General features: G+C 54.3%; 1 protein-coding gene across 1 annotated transcript; it reads left to right on the top strand.

The window, feature by feature from the left end:
• Positions 1 to 758: 758 nt before the first annotated feature.
• Positions 759 to 14,596, top strand: RAE1 (ribonucleic acid export 1). The gene is made up of 12 exons (XM_024559760.3): positions 759 to 941; positions 3,681 to 3,777; positions 4,268 to 4,372; positions 6,111 to 6,203; positions 8,570 to 8,656; positions 9,549 to 9,635; positions 9,716 to 9,787; positions 10,683 to 10,790; positions 12,675 to 12,781; positions 12,866 to 12,941; positions 13,470 to 13,664; positions 14,134 to 14,596. Exons 2-12 carry the CDS (start codon positions 3,688 to 3,690, stop codon positions 14,218 to 14,220), a joined length of 1,107 nt encoding a protein of 368 aa, XP_024415528.1. The 5' UTR covers positions 759 to 941; positions 3,681 to 3,687; the 3' UTR covers positions 14,221 to 14,596.
• The last annotated feature ends 4,495 nt before the right edge of the window (positions 14,597 to 19,091 follow it).

Here is a 19,091-nt window from a genome sequence, read left to right as displayed (position 1 = left end):
AGGGAAGGTGTGGTTGAGGGGGAGGACTTGTCCGAGAAGATTCCGGGATTTTGCAGGCAGACGCAGGGCAGGCTCCACTGGCTTTACTGCTTAGCAGCTGCGTTTTCTCTGCTATAGCAGTCACGTTATCTCTCTCAGCCTCACTTTCCTTTTCTATGAAATGGAGATCATTACAATGCCTTATAGAGCTGCTCTGGAGATTACAGGAGAGGAACCATCTATCTCGTGCTCCGAATAACTATTATCAATAGAGAGGTTCTCAATCTTGGTTGGCTGCATCTAAAAGTCTCTTAGGAGCCTTTTAAAAATAGTAATTCCCTCACTTCCACCCCAGATCATCTAAATCAGAATCTGAAGAGGAGGCCCAGGCACCAGAGCTTTTTAAAGCTCCCTTAAGCGATTCTAAATACCTGATCTAGCTCCGTGGTGCTTAACTGCCCCGCAACCCCACCTGGGAGTTTGCTAGAAATGTGGGCTCTCGTGAGGATGGAGTTGGACTTGAATTGGCACCAATAAGAATTTTTCCCGACTTTTCACGCATAAAACACTACCCTCCGCCAGCCAGGGCCGCGGATTTACGAAAGCGGTCGCTCTGCCACAGGCAGTCGGCTACAGGAACTTTCGACCAATCCGCAAGGTGCTGGCAAGAGGATCTCCTCGCAACGTCAATAGCTCCTGTGCGCAAGTGTCATCGCCTCGCGGGAGGAGGAGCTTTTTTGTTTCTTGCCTTCCGGGCGACACAGGAAGTGGCTCTGCGGCGCTTGCGCGTTGTCTCCACGGTAATTGGGGCAGTTTCCTTCGCCGGCGTGGGGAGATCCAGGGCTTCCAGAATTCTTGTTCGCGCAATCTCGCCCTCGCTTCCTTCTCGCCGGAGTCGGCTCGCAGGCTCACGACTCCCTCCGGTCCCCGCAGCCAGCTTCTCGCCGCAGAGCGACTCTCAGGTAGCCCCCGTGCCGCCTTCCCTCGTTACCCGCCGCCATGGCGCAGCCGAGGCCGGGTGCCCCCCGGCGGAGCGCGTCTCGCTGCGAGCTGGCCTGTTGAGAAGCTCCGTTAGTGGTCCCTTGGAATGACGTCAAAGCTGGAAGGGGCCTTAGCGGTCACTTCGGGTCCAACCGCCTCGTTTCTCTCGTGGGGAAACTGAGGCACCGGGAAGGGCCACAGGGTTGATGGCAGCGTCTGTCGCCTCTGCCCTTCCCCGCGTAGTTCTGGCTTTTCGTCAGACACGGGCCACCTTCTCGGAGACATGGCCTGACCGTTCGTTACCCAGGGCCATCCTCTTTTAGCCCCTCCTACGTCACCCTGCCTGATCTCCCCCCCTCCCCCCGCCTCCGTTGCACTTAGCACCGTATGAAACTAAGTCTGTCTTTTTGTTTATGTCTTCCTTCAAAAGGCATTTATTAGGTACACATACGCACGGCCCTCTAGCAGCTGTCTATTAATTACCAGCCGCCCCAGGTGTGTTTTAGGGAAGACCCAGACAGGAAGCATTCTGTGCTCCTGGGAAAGGGGTTGAAGAGATTCGGAATCGTGACAGGTGCTGTGTAGAAAAAGGGGGGTGGGAGCGGTGATCGAAGGTTGGGTATATTAAATTAGGAAGACAGAGAAGCCTCTGAGGAGGTGACCTTTTTAAAAAAAAAAAAAAAAAAGATGCGTGTAAGAACTTCAGTGTAAGCTACACCAGTGTGTGCATTTTGATGAGTTTGGGGAGTTGAATACAGTTGTGTGAACATCCCCACGGTGCAGTTTTGGGGTATCTCCATCACCTGAAAAAGAAGGCACCTTATGAACCGGAACCTGAAGATTCAGACTGAGAGGGCTGGAGGTTTGGGGGAGGGTGAATTACCCCAGAGCAGCCAGCAGGAATGCCCCAAGGCCGCCTGGCCTGTGTTCAGGGTCAGGCAGGAAGCCAGCAGGGCTAGTGCGGCTGCTGCTGGGAGCAGAGTAGGAGGGGATTGGGTGGTGGGAGGTGGAGGGAGGCCCCCAGTGTTCTGCACGCCATGCGCTCCACACAGGCCGATAAATACTGGGGTGGCCTGGGCTCTTTCCTGATGGCGGAAAGGCTCTCTCCCATCATGACGGTGGAAGAGGGGGAGGAACGGAGGTAACACGTCTCAGGCACTGCGTGTGCTCACGCATTTTCCACAGCCCCTGTCGTGGGTACTGCTGACTCGTTTTTATGGGTGAGAAAATCAGGGCTAAGTAACATGGCCAAAGCCATGCAGCGGGTCCCTGGACTCTGACCGCAGAAGCCGGGCCAGCGCTTTGGTCGTTTGCTCCTGCATTAACTGGTGGTCTGAGGACACTGCTGACATTTAAGGCAGAGGTGGGTGTCAAGCACCTCGCCCTGCCCCAGAGCTACTTTCTGACAGCGATGTGCTCGGAGCTGTCGCTTTGACCTCGTGTGTCTGCACCTGCCTGTGTTGCATGAAGCTCAGGAAGCTTAAATGCCTTCCCAATGGGGGCGTCCAGCCCACCACCCAGGGACCGCATGCGGCCCAGGATGGCTGTGAATGCAGCCCAACACAAAATCGTCAATTCACCTAAAACCATTTTTTTTTTGCTCATCCGTTTCCGTTAGTGTTTGTGTATATAACGTGTGGCCCAAGGCAACTCTTCTTCTTCCAGTGTGGCCCAGAGACACCAAAAGGTTGGACACCCCCGTTTCTGAGGTTCCTAGCAGTTTCCCATTCTGTGTTGTCTTCTTCAGAGACACTACCCTTGTTAGTGAGTATGTCACTCAGCTCCTCGGCTCCTCGGGGTGAGGTGACTGACAGGGTAGACTTCTTGGTTTGGAATTTTGCTGATGACAAAATTGAAAATGGGGTGTCAACATATGTGGGTCCTCAGGGAGTTAAAGTCCACAGCTGGTCTCCTTGCAAAGGAAAGTCGTTTATTGTACCCGCTCTGTGACACTGCGCCTTCTGCACACATAGTCTGACTCGATCCTCAGGGTCCCCGGAGAAAGGGTTAATACTGTGTGTGTCTGCAGAGCAGGGAAGTAAGGCCTGGCGAGAGCAGGGGCCAGTCCCTGGCGGGCTGGCTGAAAACTCAGAACGGGGGGCGGGTTCTTGCTGGTCGATGTCCACACTTAATGCGAGACCTTTGCTGCTCAAGCAGAACAGAGTGGGTTACTTTATAAGACTTCTACAAAGAAGTTGCTGCATTGCGGCCAGGACTGGTTGCTTTTCTAAGGAACGTGGTGGGGAGATACTGACCTAAAGCAGTGTGCAGAGATTAACGAGAAGAAAGTGAACTCTGAGTGGGAACCTGGGAGAATGGGAGAATATGCTTCTGCTGGTTCGCTGCTGCGTTCCTGGTGCTCAGCTCGGCATCTAACTGTAGAGAACGAGCGAGCGTATTTTCGCGCCGCTGGGTGAAAAGCGCTCCGCTTTGGTTTATTAACCGTGGCAAAGGTAAGGCGGAAACAAGGAAGGTGGGTATGGGGTGTGTGGGAACTCTCCTGTCCTTACAATGTTCTGTAAACCGAAATCTATTCTAGAGTAGTTTATTTTTAAAAAACACTCTGCTTACCACATTAGGTCTCTTGAAAAGAGAGAGACCTCGCATCAAGCCATTTAGACCGGTTCCCTTCTGTGCCTTAATTAGCCTTATATTACCTTTCAGGGGTATTTATTACTGAAGGAAGCACTTGGCCTTAACAGTTTCCGTTACTTTTTCAGGGCCAGCATGAGCCTGTTCGGAACAACGTCGGGTTTTGGAACTAGTGGGACCAGCATGTTCGGCAGCACGACCACAGATAACCACAACCCCATGAAGGTGCCTCAGCGGGCTTCACGGGCTTTGCGCAAAGAGGGCAGCCAGGGCCGCCCACGGCAGTGGCAGCTGGGGAGCCCCCTCTGGGGTGAAAGCTGTGAAACTTTGTCTAGCAGCTTTCGCAACCCCCGGAGCGCAGAATCCGTGTGTCCCCTGCACTAGCATCCTGTCCCCCCATCCCGATCACCAGAATCCTCACAGGCGCTGGTTAGAACCACAGGTTCCCGGGCCCAGGCCCCACTGTTGAGGAACAGCTTCTGTGGGGAAGGAGCATGTCGGGCCGCCACCCGGACATGTAGCCGTGCTCGTCTTCGCCCTGCCTTCTTTACTTCTTGTCGCCCTGTGGGTCAGAGTCAGACATACCGATTCAGTTAGTCGTGGGGCACAAGGGACATCCACCGGGCAGGGGCGGGGCTAGTGAGAAAGAAGGCAGTATGGAAGGTAAGCGGGGTGATGTACATGTTTTAACGTCGCATTGCCCCCCCCCCCCCAGGATATTGAAGTGACGTCCTCTCCCGACGACAGCATTGGGTGCCTGTCCTTCAGCCCACCCACCTTGCCGGGGAACTTCCTCATCGCAGGCTCATGGGCTAACGACGTAAGTGTGCCCCAGTGCGTCTCCTGTGAGTCTGGGCAGGGCTCGCTTTGCTTTTCTGGGGGTGGGGCAGGCGCTGTGTCCTCTCGCAAGCCAATGAAGCTGAGTTAGGACTTATCCACGGTGACCATTGTAAGAAGGAAGCAAGGAAACTGGACATGGGGTATGTGGGAACTCTCCTGTCTCTGCAACTTTATGTAGAAATATTTTAGTATATTTAAGTAAACAAATTTCAGATAAATCAGTGAGAGGGCGTGCAGCCTTCTGGGTGGGCAGACAGCACTTCGCGGCTCGCTGAGTTTTGTCACGAAAGCACAGTTCGAGGGACGGCCCAGAAACGCCTCCCAGAGCTCCGTCTGCTCCACTGGAGCGGCTGTTGAGGGTGGGTGTATGAGGAGCTGAAAGGTAATGTACAAATGTACCATAAAGATAAGATTAAGTAAAAAGAGAGAGAGGATGGGTATTGGCATACCCAGACTCCCCTTCCAGGCGTCCTGAAAGCGTCCTCAGGCACCTGGTAAACTCTTAGACGTGGTACATACCTGTTGTTTACAGAAAAGAGACAAAAACTCTGGTAGAAAAACAAGGATGCAAAGAGACACTTCACGAAAGGAGTTCACATAGCCCATTAAAGTTGAACCACGGAGCCACACTTACAAGTGCGAACCACGGGTCACACTTACAGTCAGGTAAACACACATTTACGTGATGGACTTGACTTTATGGAATTCACTAAAGTAAAAAGCTTGAAGGAGTTGCACTTGGTGCTGACGACAACAGGCTAGACCCTCCCATGGATTGTTGGTAGGTCTGTAGGTTGGTAGTCCGCAATATTTGTCAGAAATCCATACCCTGTGTCTCAGTGGCCCCCCTTCTGGGGCTCCAGGGTCTGCGCTCCCAGCCCCTGCCTGGTGCGGCCTCACTTAGAAAAGGGCCCTGCAGTGAGGGTTGCGGACACTGTAGTATCTGGTAGTGACGGTGATCCGAGATCCGTCCAAGTGACGGAGCGCCATTCTCAAAGGGCTTAGGGAGGTTGCTGCAACAGGGAGGCAGCGGGGCAGCGAGACGAGGGCAGCAGGGAGGGGGGAGGAGGTGGTGGAGGTTGAGCAGGTGTGGTTTCTGCATAGAGTTTCCGGAAAGACTTCAGTTGATTCTCTGCTAAAAAACCTAAGAGTGCTCATTGGCACCTAACGTAAGCGAGGGAAGCGGCAGTTATCGATGCAGACCTGGAGATACTGTGTGATCTCGTCTTTTGAAGAAAATACACGTGCACAGAAAGACTGGAAGCACACCACTGTCAACTAGCCTGGTGGGATGAGGGTGATTTTCATTTTGTCAAATTTGCAAAATCTCTAAGTAAAATGCATTACTTTTGTGATTGGGAAAAACGACAAAAAGTCCAAGTAAGGTGTTCAGAGAAGAACGGAGTGTTCCGCATTGGCTTCGAGGCTCTGGATGCTCACGGATGGCGTCCTGCTTTACACGACAGCAGCACGCAGTGGCGATGAGAACAGTGTCTGCGGTTTTAGGTGGAAGCAAAAGAACTTGTTCGCTTTAACGGCTTAGCAATAGGAACAGGAAAAGAGCCACCTGTGTGTGCGTTTCAACTGCTTTGTCCTCAAAGTGAGATAAGTAGGCCGATGGCAGTCCCTCTGTACTCAGGCGGGACCCCACTAGTCAAATGCGTGGGACTCCTCATCTGCACTAGCGGCTGTGTGCATTAACTTCTCTTCCCACCCAGGTTCGCTGCTGGGAAGTTCAGGACAGCGGGCAGACGATCCCGAAGGCCCAGCAGATGCACACGGGGCCTGTGCTCGCTGTCTGCTGGAGCGATGTGAGTGGCGCCCACTTTCCTGTCGTCTTCTGCGTAAAGCACCACGTGGTTCAGAGTGTTTATATGCTTCTGTTTCTACATAACCCGGGCACCAATAGTGTGTGTGTGTACACATTGCAGAAATTCTGAGTTTCTGAGTGTAAAGAGGGGAATTCATTGACGTTCCTAATGTAGTCCGTGTCGGCTTAGATAATCTCTGTGAAAGCTTTTCTTGCATAAAAAGTCCATTATTTTATTGACCTGTTACCTGGAACAAAGGATTTTTCTTAAAGCCTTTTCTACTTCTCCATATTTCATGAGCTAATGTTTTAAAATTAGAGCTTTACAGTCTCGGGGAGTAGATACTTGGAGGAAAGAATCCTGTTCTGTTAGACATTTGAAGTCACTTGGTTTTGGGAATTCCATTTTCCCTCCTGAACATCAGCTACCTAAGCAAACTTGGTCAAGGTGATTTTTGTTGTTTTGTTGTTACTGATCGAGGAGAATTTACAGAAAGTGAAGGATGGGTGGCCGGCCACAGAGAGAGCTGCGCGGTGGCGGGCCACGCCACCCCCCATGGCAGAGCTGAGGGGTTGAGCCCAGCTCTTCTCCTCCCTGTTCTGCCTGGTGGCTGAGCCAGGGAAGCGGGAAAACAGGGGCCTAGCTGACAGTCAGAAGCAGGTAGGTGTACCAGCAGGTAGATGAAAACGGTTTGAACAGTGATGCATTTACTACAGATATAACTTACTTTTAATTTATGTGCGGGAAATTTAACTTCTAAATTAATTTGCCCATCTTTCTTTACTGATTGGGTGATGGGTCAGAATTTTCAAGTATCTTGGGAAGTGCAGGAAGAAGTAGAGTGAACTGATGGGAGAATTCGGCTGTCTGGTGTCACGGGGTGGCCGCTGGTGTTTACAGAGAGAACGCAGCCCACCCCTTCCCCGGCGATGCGCCTCGGCTCACGGAGGACTCACTTGGGACGAGGGGTCCAGTGCAGCCAGCTGCTCCAGAGGGGGCTGTCCGGGTCTGGGTGGGAGGGATGCCATGAAGGCTTCGCTAGGCAAGAACTGAGCTGAGTGTTAAAGGAAGAGGGAGCCGTGGGCCCGTTGCCTTTCACACCTTGTCCCATCCGGGCTTAGGTTTGAATCTCACCTCTGTCTCCTCCAGCTTTTTGACTTCGGCAGGACACATAATCTCTGTGTCCGATTCCTCACATATAAAGGGAAGGTGATGATTACAACAGAGTAGCATTTCACTCAGGCCGTCATCCCCAGGCCCCTGGAGTACGCTAAAGTGCTGGGGACACGGCAGAAATCAGGGTAGGTGAGGCAGGCGAGTCCTAGGCTCCAGGGACCGTGCGTTCCTGTGGCACCCACAGATACCGGTCAGGATTGTGGGTCGTGAGGTCTGTGCCAGCTGGGTTAGAGCTAAGTCACGTGGCTGGCGTGGTGCCCACTGACAGAACGACAAGGGCGATGGCAACCGGAGGGCTGGCAGCAGCCCGTGGGCCACGTGTGGCCGTGGCCTGTTTTTGTAAACAGGTAAATTGGAACTCGCCACACTGATTCCTTCGCACCACGAAGGGCCGCGTTTACTCGGGCAGAGCTGAGGGTGGTGCCGAAGGACTGCGAAGTCTAGACTGTTTAGTAATAACAGCCCTTCAAGACAGAATTTGCCGGCCTCTGGTCTAGACTTTCCATTTAGTGCAACAAGTGTCTCGTGCTTCTCCATGTCTGGCCCACTTTGAGTTCTGCGTGTGATTCACAAGGACTGCTGCTTGCCCAGCTGTTCTGCAGTTGACACAGGACCACTGGTCAGTGAAAATCAGTGTGGTTTTATTGCGTGTCCTTCAGAATAGTGTTACTATGGAGCTGAACAAAGGGAGTGATAAGCACAGACCTGTGTGTGTGTAGAGAGAGGGGGGAAGTAGGGCACGTGTGTATAAGCTGACTGTAGGGGAGGGCTCACGCGTGTTTGTTGTTTCATTCTTGCACCTTTTGCGAAGGCTTGAAATTGATTGAGTGGGAAGCAGCGCGAGCGGCCCCGGCAGTGCCCGCGTGTGTGTGCTACGCGCCGTGGCCAGGCCGCTCCGTTCCGAGAGGGGAGCGGTGTCGGCGCTACAGGCCAAGTTCTCCTGTACAACTGAGTGCCCTTGAATCTGTTTATCCTGTTCACGTACCATCTCTTAGAAGAATAATCGGCAATAAAAATGGAGCTGAAAATGTGTTCTGTATACAACTGTAGTTTACAGTATAGGGGCCCTAAATAATTGGGACAATAAAAATTGCAGGAAAAACCTGCCTGAATAAGTTCACCCTCATCTGAATACACACATAGACACATTTTGTTTTTCTTAGAATGATAGTTTCTCCATTTTATTTTAGGATGGGAGCAAAGTGTTTACAGCCTCATGTGATAAAACTGCCAAAATGTGGGACCTGAACAGTAATCAAGCGATTCAAATCGCGCAGGTAAGGAGGCCACAGCCCGCTGCAAACCCTCTGTCACGGAGGAACGTGCAGCCAGACCCGCCAGCTTGGGTGGACAGGCTGGAGTGTACTGGAAGCCCCCTTCCACGCAGATGCAACACCAGCGTCACGCGCGTTCTCGCCGTGACCAGTGCTTCACAGGTGGTTGTGTGCTGCGTCCCCTTGTGCATGGAGATGAGGGCAGCGCAACATGAGGAGTTAGTGACGATAAATCTGCCGGAGATGAGTGTTACAGGTGGCCCCTGACACCACCTGCTTAGCGCTCCGGCACCTGTGAGTGGCTGGCCTTTCCCAGTGCCGTCTGGTCCTCGTTCACTGGACCAGCACTCTCTGGTCAGATGCCTGTGCCGGGTACTGTCCTCAGGGATGTCCAGCAGCGAGGGGCCACTCCCATGCTCCCCGGGAGCTGTGTAGCCTGCTCAGGGACAAAGGCAGGTTCTTGTGTGACGTCTGCCAAGAAAGGCAGAAGCCACGAAGATGAGAGAACCTAGAACTGGAGGGTCTGACCTGGCGAGGACATGGAGCCGTTTTCCGGAAGGCGCGATGTGCTCAGATCACGTGGCGAAAAGCAACTCTCGATCTCTTAGTTTGCATCGTCTGCATAGGTGGTAAAACCCTGACGGGGGTCCCGGCTGGGGCTCGCTCTCACATGCTGCCTAACTGTGGGGCGAGTCTGCCGAGGCGTCCGAACGGAAGGGAGGTGTGTGCTCGATGTCACGTCGGCTGTTCTGGCCGTGCTGAAGGGCTCAGACACCTTTGGGCTCCGTGTGGCATGACCTCGCTTTCCTCTGATCCCCTGTCTGAGCCGAGGGACGAAAGCTCCGTGGCAGCAGTTACACTCACCGTCACTGCTCTGATCTTGTCTCGTTGAAAGCACGATGCTCCCGTAAAGACCATCCATTGGATCAAAGCGCCGAACTACAGCTGTGTGATGACCGGGAGCTGGGACAAGACCCTGAAGGTACGCAGCCCCTGGGGCATGCATGGCCGGCCCCTGCCGGCACTCTGTCCTCACTCTGTCTGCGCTCTTCTGTCCCCCAGTTCTGGGACACACGGTCATCGAACCCCATGATGGTCCTGCAGCTGCCTGAGAGGTGCTACTGCGCCGACATGGTGAGCGGTCTCCCACGTGTGCGCATCTCCCTCCAGTGCCCGCGCGGCCGGGCAGGCGGAGTGCAGCTCGCTCGGGCATTCTAGGTCAGGAGGCCTCTGCCCGCCCTTGCTCCAGAGCTGCTCGGTACCGGGTGTCGAGTGCTTTGTCACTGGTCGTGGGAGTAGATGCCACCAGTGTGTGGCTGCAGGAAAACAGGGTGACCCTGTGCTGGGCCTTTGGGGGCTGCTAGTGGGAGAGAAGGGGTCCTCCCTCCATCCGTGCAGTCCTCCGGCTGCAGGTGGTGTCCCCACCGCCCTGGTCGCTGCGCTTGCAGAGATTTGTCGTGAGAGCAGTGAGGAGGCCAGCTGTCTCTGTTGTGAGTGACCTCGTGAGGCGCTGGTGGGCAGCGTGAGGGACACGGTTCAGTGAGCCCGGGGCGGGTGCGCCCGGTGGAGTCCTAGGTGGAGTCCTAGGCAGTCGCTGGTGCTCTCGGATGCACGCTTTGAGGTCACGATACGGATTGTGTAGAGACACACATACACACGTGTACATGTGTAACGCGCGGGGAGAGACTGGAATAAAACGTGCTGCGAGGCCCACACCTGCCGCCATTCGGAGTGTGGGTGACATGTCTTCTCTTCCCATGTGTGTGTTTGAAGTATTCACGCACTCCGACGTTTCAAAGAAACGGGTCTTAAAAATTCATGAATTTTCTACTTCCAAATAGGATTTTATGTTCTCATGAAACATGTTGATATTGTTCATTTTAAACTGAGGAAAAAGTCAGACTTATTTTTACGACTCTAAAAAAATTGATCTAATGTTCTGGTGTAAAACACGCCCCTGGGGGATGGATTTGTTTTGAAAAGCACAGCTCTTCACTTCAGGCGTGTCTCTGCTCTCCGCCACGCCTAGATCTACCCGATGGCCGTGGTGGCAACTGCGGAGAGGGGCCTGATCGTCTACCAGCTGGAGAACCAGCCTTCCGAGTTCAGGAGGATAGAGTCCCCCCTGAAGCACCAGGTGAGTCCAGGCCGAGTCAGGAAGCACGTGTTTACCGCCTGTCCCGGGCTGCACATGGAACAGAGTTGTACTTTTAAACGTCTGTAGGTATTTTCAAAGAGAGGGCATGTACAGGTACAAAGACAAATGTCTGGTGAGTGAGTAGGCCCCACCCCTGCACGAGCCCAGCTTACCTGTCCTCCCCAAACTCCCCTCATGGCTGGATGCTGCCGAGCAGGAGTGCCCGCCTCAGCGGCTGGTTCCCCTGGCAGCTCGGCCCACCTTCAGCTGTGCCTCCTTCCTGCCCTGATGGTCCTGGGCATTCGCCTCCAGCCCTGTCCTCCACTTGCCACACACTGGTAGATCCTTGTCTCGCTCCCTTCCCCCCTCCTAGACTCTCCTTCCTTTGCCCTGGGCCCAGCCACCCTGCCCTCCTGCCCCTTAGGCGGAGGCGGGGCCCTCCCAGGGCTGGTTTCCATGCTACTGACCAGCCAGCTCCTCCCGCCTTGCTCATCCCCCTTCTCTGTCCTGCTCCGTTTACTCTGAACATGCCTGAGTCTCGTTCAGCCTAGAAAACAAGCCTCGTTTGACCCCACACCCTTCTCTAGAACCAGCTGGGACCCCTTGCCCTCCAGGTCCTTCGGTCTGTCCTCCGTGCCTGAGTGTGCAGGCTCCCACCCCAGTACACATGCCCCTGCCGTGCCCCGCATCAAACCCAGAACTGACCCTCAGTGCCCTCTGGGTAAATCCCAAAGTCCTTGGTAACCCAGCCTGGCCTGGCTTCACTGCCTGCCACCCCGCGCCAGCACCTGGCCCTGCACTTGCTGAGGACTGCCATCCAGCTGCCCCGGGTCATGGTGGACCGTGTTCTTGTAAACCGTACCCCGGCCGTGGCCGGTCTGTGTGCCGGCGTTACATGCCATGCAGAGCTGGGGGTGCTGGCGGGGTGCAGCCAAGGCTCCTCCTGTCCTCTGAGCGCTCAGAGACTTTTGTCTGTTTTCGGGGTTTTGTTTGTTTTGGTTTTTTGGTATTCACAGAAGTAACGGCATACCTTGCTGACTTTGGTTTTTGTTTTAGAAAGGGCAAATGGCACAAAAAGGGAACCGGCATACCTCCCATTTCCTCGGGCGTTTGCCTGCTTGGGTGTTGTCACAGTACCGCATGGCTCTTGCCTCCCTTTTGGGTGGCTCAGCCCGGGTCCCGGAGCCGGCCCTGTACCTCCCAAACTCCTCGCAGATGCGCAAAAGTGTCCGGTTTGGGGCGGGTGGGTGGCCTTTCAAGGCAGTCATGGCTAGAAAGGGGAAGGGAGGACCCAGGGTGCCCAGCCCCTGCTCCTCTGCCCTGGGAGACTGGGTCGTGGGCTCTTGCTGTGGGACCTTCCGAGGAGCCCAGCAGACCCACCTTTGGGCCCCCGGGCTCAGTGTTGGGCCCAATGCAGTGTCTCACTTCCACACAGCACGTCCCTGGGTCAGAGAGCTTGGGCCCGCCACTGCCCCCGACCCGTGTTCCCTGTGAGGGCTGGGCAGACACCACCCTTTTCCAGGGCGGAGGCATAGAACAGTGGGTGACTTGGTGAGGGGTGCCCACCCAGTGGTTGCTGTGTCTGTGTCCCTCCCCCCTGGGGGACCGGCTCCAGGACAGGCTCTGGGGGCTCTGGAGCGACGGCCGGCCTTCGGGGCGGTGGGGGACGCCACCTGCTCGAAGCACGTGGTCTCCGGCTTCCTCTTACGAGTCAGAAAGTCGCGCATCCTGGAGGACGAGAGAGACTTTCCCTGCCACCTTGAGTGATGCATGCCTGGTTCTTCTATCCCAGAAACGGGGTAGAAAGAAAACTCACCATCCGCTCCGTCGCAAAGTGTCTCGGTGTGCCCTGTGGGACACCCTTGTCCTCTCTCCCAACTGCAGCACCGCTGTGTGGCTGTCTTCAAAGACAAGCAGAACAAGCCGACGGGCTTTGCCCTGGGGAGCATCGAGGGCAGAGTGGCCATCCACTACATCAACCCCCCAAACCCGTAAGTGAGGTGCGGCCCGTGGGCACGTTTTCGCTCGAGACTTTTTTTTTTTAAAGATACCTTAGTTGGGCCTTTGTTTTTCAGTGCCAAAGATAACTTCACCTTCAAATGTCACCGGTCGAACGGGACCAACACTTCAGCTCCTCAGGACATCTACGCGGTATGTTTTCAGAGCCTTCCCCTTGAGAACGGAACGGGTCTAGAAACTAGACTCGTCCGTGGGTGGCTGAGTCATCCCGGGATTGGAAAAGGCGCCGGGCGCCTTCGCGTCCGGAGGGGAACGGCTGAGGCTGTCAGTTTCAGCTTTCTGTTTCTGAGAACATGGTGACTGTCTTCGTTCTGTTTTGTTCCCGAGTGCAAGCTCAGGGCTTCTGGGGTGGTGCCCCTCTGTGGTGCTGGTGGACGGTTCATCCACTCAGCTCACACGGGGAAACTGCTGTTTGCTGAGAGAGAAGGGCCTTTCCCGGGGGTTCGTGCCTCGATGTCACTAGCTACACACTGGTTAACTTCTGCTGACTTGGGTTGATGACAATAGATGTGACTCGCTTCTGGGCAGGCGGGCGACCGGGGAGCGTGGCCAGCTCTTCCGTAACCAGGTGGGCGGTGCTGCTCATTCCTCCCTGAAGCAGGGAGCAGGTTTCTCTGCCCTGGGTCAGTGCGCCTCTCACCAGCCTGCCGGTCCCTGCAGGTCAATGGGATCGCCTTCCATCCTGTTCACGGCACCCTGGCCACTGTGGGGTCTGATGGTCGATTCAGCTTCTGGGACAAAGACGCCAGAACAAAGCTGAAAACTTCGGAACAGCTGGACCAGCCCATCTCGGCTTGCTGCTTCAATCACAACGGGAACATATTTGCGTACGCTTCCAGCTACGACTGGTCCAAGGTGAGGCTCCCAGCCGTGGCCCTCCAGCTACGCTCACCACCACTCCGCCTTCCTCCCCTCTGGGTCTGGGGGTGCTGGCCCTGAGCTGCAGGGGTCTCCTCTTCATGGAACCTCTGGTCGGAGGTCCTTGTCCCTTGCCTCTCCCCTCCACCCCCCAGCGTGCTCTCCGAGGCTGGTCACCTGGGCCTCATTGCAGGGGCGGCGGGTTTGAAAGAGTCTCAGCCCCTAAAAGACAAGCACATAAAGGTGGTTCCTCAGCACAGGACACTGGAGGTGGATTTCCTCCGGGTCCAGCCTTCTCTTCGAGGACTTGGTGACTGACCACTGGCTTTTCTCTCCATCTGCCTGTTTTGTTCCCCCGCAGAGATGATGCTTCGTGCCCGTGGTACGGGCCTTGGCACATGAAAAGTGCCCACAGAGTGCTGAGTTTTGCTTTTTCGTAATAAGGTTGTTTTTCCTCCCCCTTTAGGGCCATGAATTTTATAATCCCCAAAAGAAAAATTACATTTTCCTGCGAAATGCAGCTGAAGAGCTAAAACCCAGGAACAAGAAGTAGTGGCGGAGGCTCCCGGGGTGTCTGTGGTTGTGTTCTCTCCGCTCCGCCTTCTCTGTGCACAAACCTGGGTCCTGGCTTTCAGTGGGTGGTGAGCCATGGATGTGGACTCCACCCCCTGGGGAAAACACCGCCGTTGTTCAGCGGTTGGGCCCCACAGGCCGCAGTGCCTGCTGGTCTCATCCCACTGCCCATTCCAGGTGTCCCCTGTAACTCCACGGGGACTGGGGTCATTGTCAAAGTCATTGTCAAGACTAGAGTCACGTGGGCCCTGCCAGCTAGTTCGCAGTGCTTCTCCCAGCAGTGCGTGTTCTGGAGATACTGGGAAACACTCTGTGAATGCCGCACTGTACTTTGTAATAAACCGTTTTGAACATTGCCTGCTCGGCTCCCTTCGTCCGTCTCCCGCCCGGGAAGCTCTGAGGTGGACATTCCTGTTCAGCATCGTCATTGGGGTTCGTTGCGACTTCGGACGGCCCTTGGGAAATGCGGAGATGTTGCACCTTGGGCAAGATGGGAATCCTGGGCTGCCAGTGACTCTCCCAAGCAGAATGTCTAGCAACAGCCCCTCCGGCGCGGGCAGGCAGAGTTTCAGTGTGTTTCTCTCGTCTCTGTCTCCCCTTCATTCCCGTCTTAACACCCCCAGCGCTTTCGGCTCTGCTGGGCAGCTGTCCTGGGACTGACACTGAGACGGGGGCAGGCCTTTCCGGGCAAGGCCTAGTGGGCGATGTGCGTGGCCAGCAAGGCAGAGCCCCAACTCCCTGCACGGGAAGTGCTCTTCTCTCACGCCCCCTAGTAGTGATGGCTGTGGGGCGCTGCTTTTTTATTTTGCGTAATTTAACATTCCTGATTGGTAAGTAAACACAAAATGAAATTCAGCTTAACATCTGACTTTTGAGCCCATTGTGATTTTACCCTGTGATTCCCAAATGCTTCCCACGCTTTACAGTTTGGGGCCGGTGTGTGAACTAACTTGCTGAGTGAAAATCTTGGCGTCGTGACGCGGGAACATGTGTTTGCCCACTCAGAGCGCGCAGTGCAAATAAACCCGCTGGAAGACGTCGCCTGCACTCTGCTTGAAATTCTTCGGTAGTTGGATCACAGATGAATTAACCCATTAACTCTTTGGCTGTCTTTTAGCCTGAAAAGTTACTTCCTTGAGAGAGAAAAAGGCATGAGCCTGATAAAGAAACCTGAATTTTCAAGCTAGTCTTTTACAGCTTGTTTTCTCCCTTTACGAATCAGTCCCATGGCTTTAAGGTGGGTGCTCATGGGGAGACACGGGGGTAGGAAAGAGGGGGCAAGGCAGTCAAGCTTGGACCACTCAGGAGCAACCGTCACTGGAGGGGGGGGCGGAGATCGACAACTTGAGTTTGGCCACAGGGTCGCTGCTTTCACAAGCTACGGTTGAAAATGGCCAAAAATGGTGAGTCTAAGCTGTGAGCTTTGTAGACTGTTCTGTCCAGACGCTGCGCCTTGCCTCTTCACCAGGAACTGGGCTGCCCACCAGGAGCGTGAAAGACAGCCACGTGTTTGCTGATGATGAGCCAGGAAGTAATTTGTTGAAATCATTCAACTTCTTAAGATACTTGTTTTCATGTTTCCTAAAAGCACAGGGAGCCCTGCGGAAGCCCACCGTAGCCTTCCCTGTCCCTGCAGGCACCAACCGCGCCGAGTGTTGCAAACTGGAGGTGCTCGTAGGTGCTGGTAAATCTGATGGCGTCTTCCAGTTCAAAAAGATGCAAGTGTAATCGTGCCTCAATAAACGTCATGTTATTCTGCCATTAAAAATGGACTGTACGCCCACTTGAAAACAGAGTGGAGCCTACGAACCTCGTGGAAAAGACCCGTTGGTGTTGCCCCCATTTCCCCCACATTTTATTAGAATTTTCAAACACCAGGAAGAGTTGAGAAAGTCTTCCGGGGCATGTAAACCTAGCATCTGGATTCTGCAGCTCCCGATCCGCCCGCACTGCACTTTTCCGCCAGGTTCTCCGGGCTCGCTCTCTGTTACGGAGTGTGGACGTGGACTGGTGGGGTGGCGACCTCGGGGATTTAGCAGTCATCTACAGGAAGGTGCACATCCTACCCCATGTGCAAGGGGGCAGAGCCTGGGAATGGGGTGCTCTGTGCGTGCGCGCGTCTGCGAGGCCACTTCTGTCGGGGGCCCGGTGCACCCTGCTTCCCATGGCGTCTGTCATGGCCCTAGATGAGAGGAGGCCGGGTGGGATTTGGTGGAGCAACATGAGTGCGGTCGCACTACAACGAGACATCCCTGTCCCTCGTGAGAAATGGCGACTCCACTGAGGGAGAGAAGCTTCTCAGGCGCCCTAAGGGGACTCCTGTGGGGGGATGCTGTTTCGGTGCAGCCAGCAGATGGCGCCAGTGATACCAATGCCCTGTCGGGGAGCAGGTTCTGGATTCAATTCCAAGGACTTCAGTTTGTTAGTGAAAATGAGCGCAGGCTTCTGGTTTGCTGCTGTTACTAAGCTTGTAAAACATTTGGGAAGTGGAATCCAGGGGTCACTTATCCTGTGAGAATAATATTTTTTAAAATAATAGTTTTATCATTAGAAAAATGGATGTCCTCCTTAGGGAAATGCTGGAAGCAACAACTTTTCAGAGGCCAAGAGTCCTGATTTTTGTCCTAAGGAATTTCATGTCCCTATTGGTTTCCTTCTGGGACCTTGAGTCCTGGTTGCCTGTGGAATAGCCCCCGTTCACCCGTTAGCATTATTCCTGCCCTGGTTTGGAAGGCACGATTCCAAAAGCGGAATCTCCATCCCTAGCCGTGGCCACTGGACATGCAGCTGGCAGGCTGTCTCCCCCGGGACTTGGTGGCCCCAGGCCCCCTGACATCTGGAGGTTTCCCAGCTGTCACGTCAGATGTTAACAGGCACCCCTGGCCCATCATAAGTGCACATTCTTTGCCTGCCGGGTTTTTTTTTTTTTTTTGCAAAGTATTTTTGATACTTTTACTTCTGAAATTATTTGACAGTCTTTACCCTTGGTAATGATTTCTTAAGACCACCCTGAACACTAGGGAATTTCTCAAAAGAAGTGTTTTCTGACAAATTGTTTTCAAATGTATCGAATGCGTTTGGACACTAGTGAGGTCTAGAGTATTGCATCTGTACACATTTAATGAAACCGACCCATTGGGATTGTTATTTTTATATTTTGAAGCCAATTTCCTCTCTGTCTCCCCCTCAAGTTTTTTGGAGATCTTTGGGCACGCCTTACATATAAGCCGCAGACCGTGGGTCCGGAGTGCCTGCTAGAAGTCTGTCCTGGCTGCAGAGCGCAGAAAGGCAGTTCCAGCCCAAGCCACCTATTTCCCGGAGAGGTGCTGGGGTGACAGCCAGAGGCTGACAGCGTGTCACAGCTCTGCGAGACGTCCTGTTCAGTGATGCTCCCCTATCTCACATGGCTCCCCCAGAAGGCAGGAGAACCCTGTGGCTGCAGTTTTGAGAGGTTTTCATTTTTTGACATCACAATAGGCGTGGTTACCACAAGGCAAATACAGCAGAATAAATCATTCTGTAAACTGTTGTTCAGAAGTCTGCTGCAAATTTCGCATCAGTATATTGAGAAATACTTTTTAAGGTGAGAGCCATTTCCAAAGCAAATAAAAACCTCTTGCGTACTTGCTTAAAATGTAAGTGGGCCCTTTAAAAAATAACTGGTGGGCATTCTTATGCTTATAGGTTCTCCCTATGGCTGTGGGGCCAGGGAGGGGGCAGGGAGAGGAAGTGGACAAAGCACTAAGAAGAAACTGTCAGTCGCCAGCCTCCCATGGGCCCAAATCTCGCCGCTGCCCTTTGGGTCGTAAGGGCCATGGCGATGCCCGTCACACCTGCACCTTTGCTGCTCTTCTCCGCTGCCAGCCAGGTGGGCCCCTTCCGCTGTGCGTGAGTCTCAGTGATCAGATGCATCTGATGGCCCGTCGTACTGTGTCAGCATCGCTCCAGGTGACTTAGTCACAGGGCTGCCCGGGGACCGGGAGAGGCTGGCTTCTCCTTACTTGCTCACACCGGGACTTCTGGCCACAGCTGGCCGCCTTCCTCTGCAGGTTGGGCCTTGGCCCTCCTGACCTCGGGTCATGCACTGCAGTTGCCATCGTTTCCCTCCCTTTGCGGATCTTTCTGGCCCCAGGGTTGGCCTCTGAAACAGAAGTGCAGTGGAGGCTGATGTTTTCTGAGAAAGACTTTGCTTGATGACTGACACCTCCCACGGTCTTTAGACTCGTGGCCCCGGTCTCGAAGGGCCCAGGGAATCTGTCAAGGCTCCCTGCCTCTTGGGTTTCATGTGCACAACTCACTCCTTGGGCCACATGGGGTGGCTTTGCAGGAAGCCCCGGTGGCCCGTGTGGGAGGCCCCGCACACGATTCCATTCAACAGCTGAGAATTGCCTGCAAAACACAAGCAGCATTTGTTAGGGACCGAATTGTGTGCTCCCACCCACCCCCCTACCCCAACTCACATGCTGCTGTCTCAAACCCCAGCACCCCAGAAGGTGATTGTGTTTGGAAACATGGTCTCCAAGAGAGTGATTAGTTAAATGAGGTCACTCGGGACGGCTCCAGTCAAGTGCGACTGATGTCTTTATAAGAAGAGGTTGGGCCCCAGACACACAGACACACAGAGACAAGACCATGTGGGGACACGGAGAAGACAGCCGTCTGCACACCAAGGACAGAGGCCCCCCCAAACCCACCCCTCCCGACTCCTCGAACTTGGACGCCTGGCCTCCAGATCTGCAGGGAACCGATCTGCCTAGTCTGTGGTGCTTCGCTGTAGCAGCCCGAGCTAAGACAGTGTTCCCGGGTGTGACGTGGTGCCTGTGACCTCGCTGCCCTCGGAAGATAGTCCAC

The sequence above is a fragment of the Desmodus rotundus genome, chromosome 6 (genome assembly GCF_022682495.2).
Source record: "Desmodus rotundus isolate HL8 chromosome 6, HLdesRot8A.1, whole genome shotgun sequence".
NCBI classification, from domain to species: Eukaryota; Metazoa; Chordata; class Mammalia; order Chiroptera; family Phyllostomidae; genus Desmodus; species Desmodus rotundus.
Note: the sequence above shows the minus strand (reverse complement) of the source record. Positions and strands in the feature narration are given on the sequence as shown.

Bases quoted from the DNA above. Each gene is read 5' to 3' on its own strand.
- RAE1 (XM_024559760.3), top strand. From the start codon at position 3,688: ATGAGCCTGTTCGGAACAACGTCGGGTTTTGGAACTAGTGGGACCAGC. The intron at 8,657-9,548 runs GTAAGGAGGCCA...TCTCGTTGAAAG, and splicing joins AAGCGATTCAAATCGCGCAG to CACGATGCTCCCGTAAAGAC. The intron at 12,782-12,865 runs GTAAGTGAGGTG...TTTGTTTTTCAG, and splicing joins TACATCAACCCCCCAAACCC to TGCCAAAGATAACTTCACCT.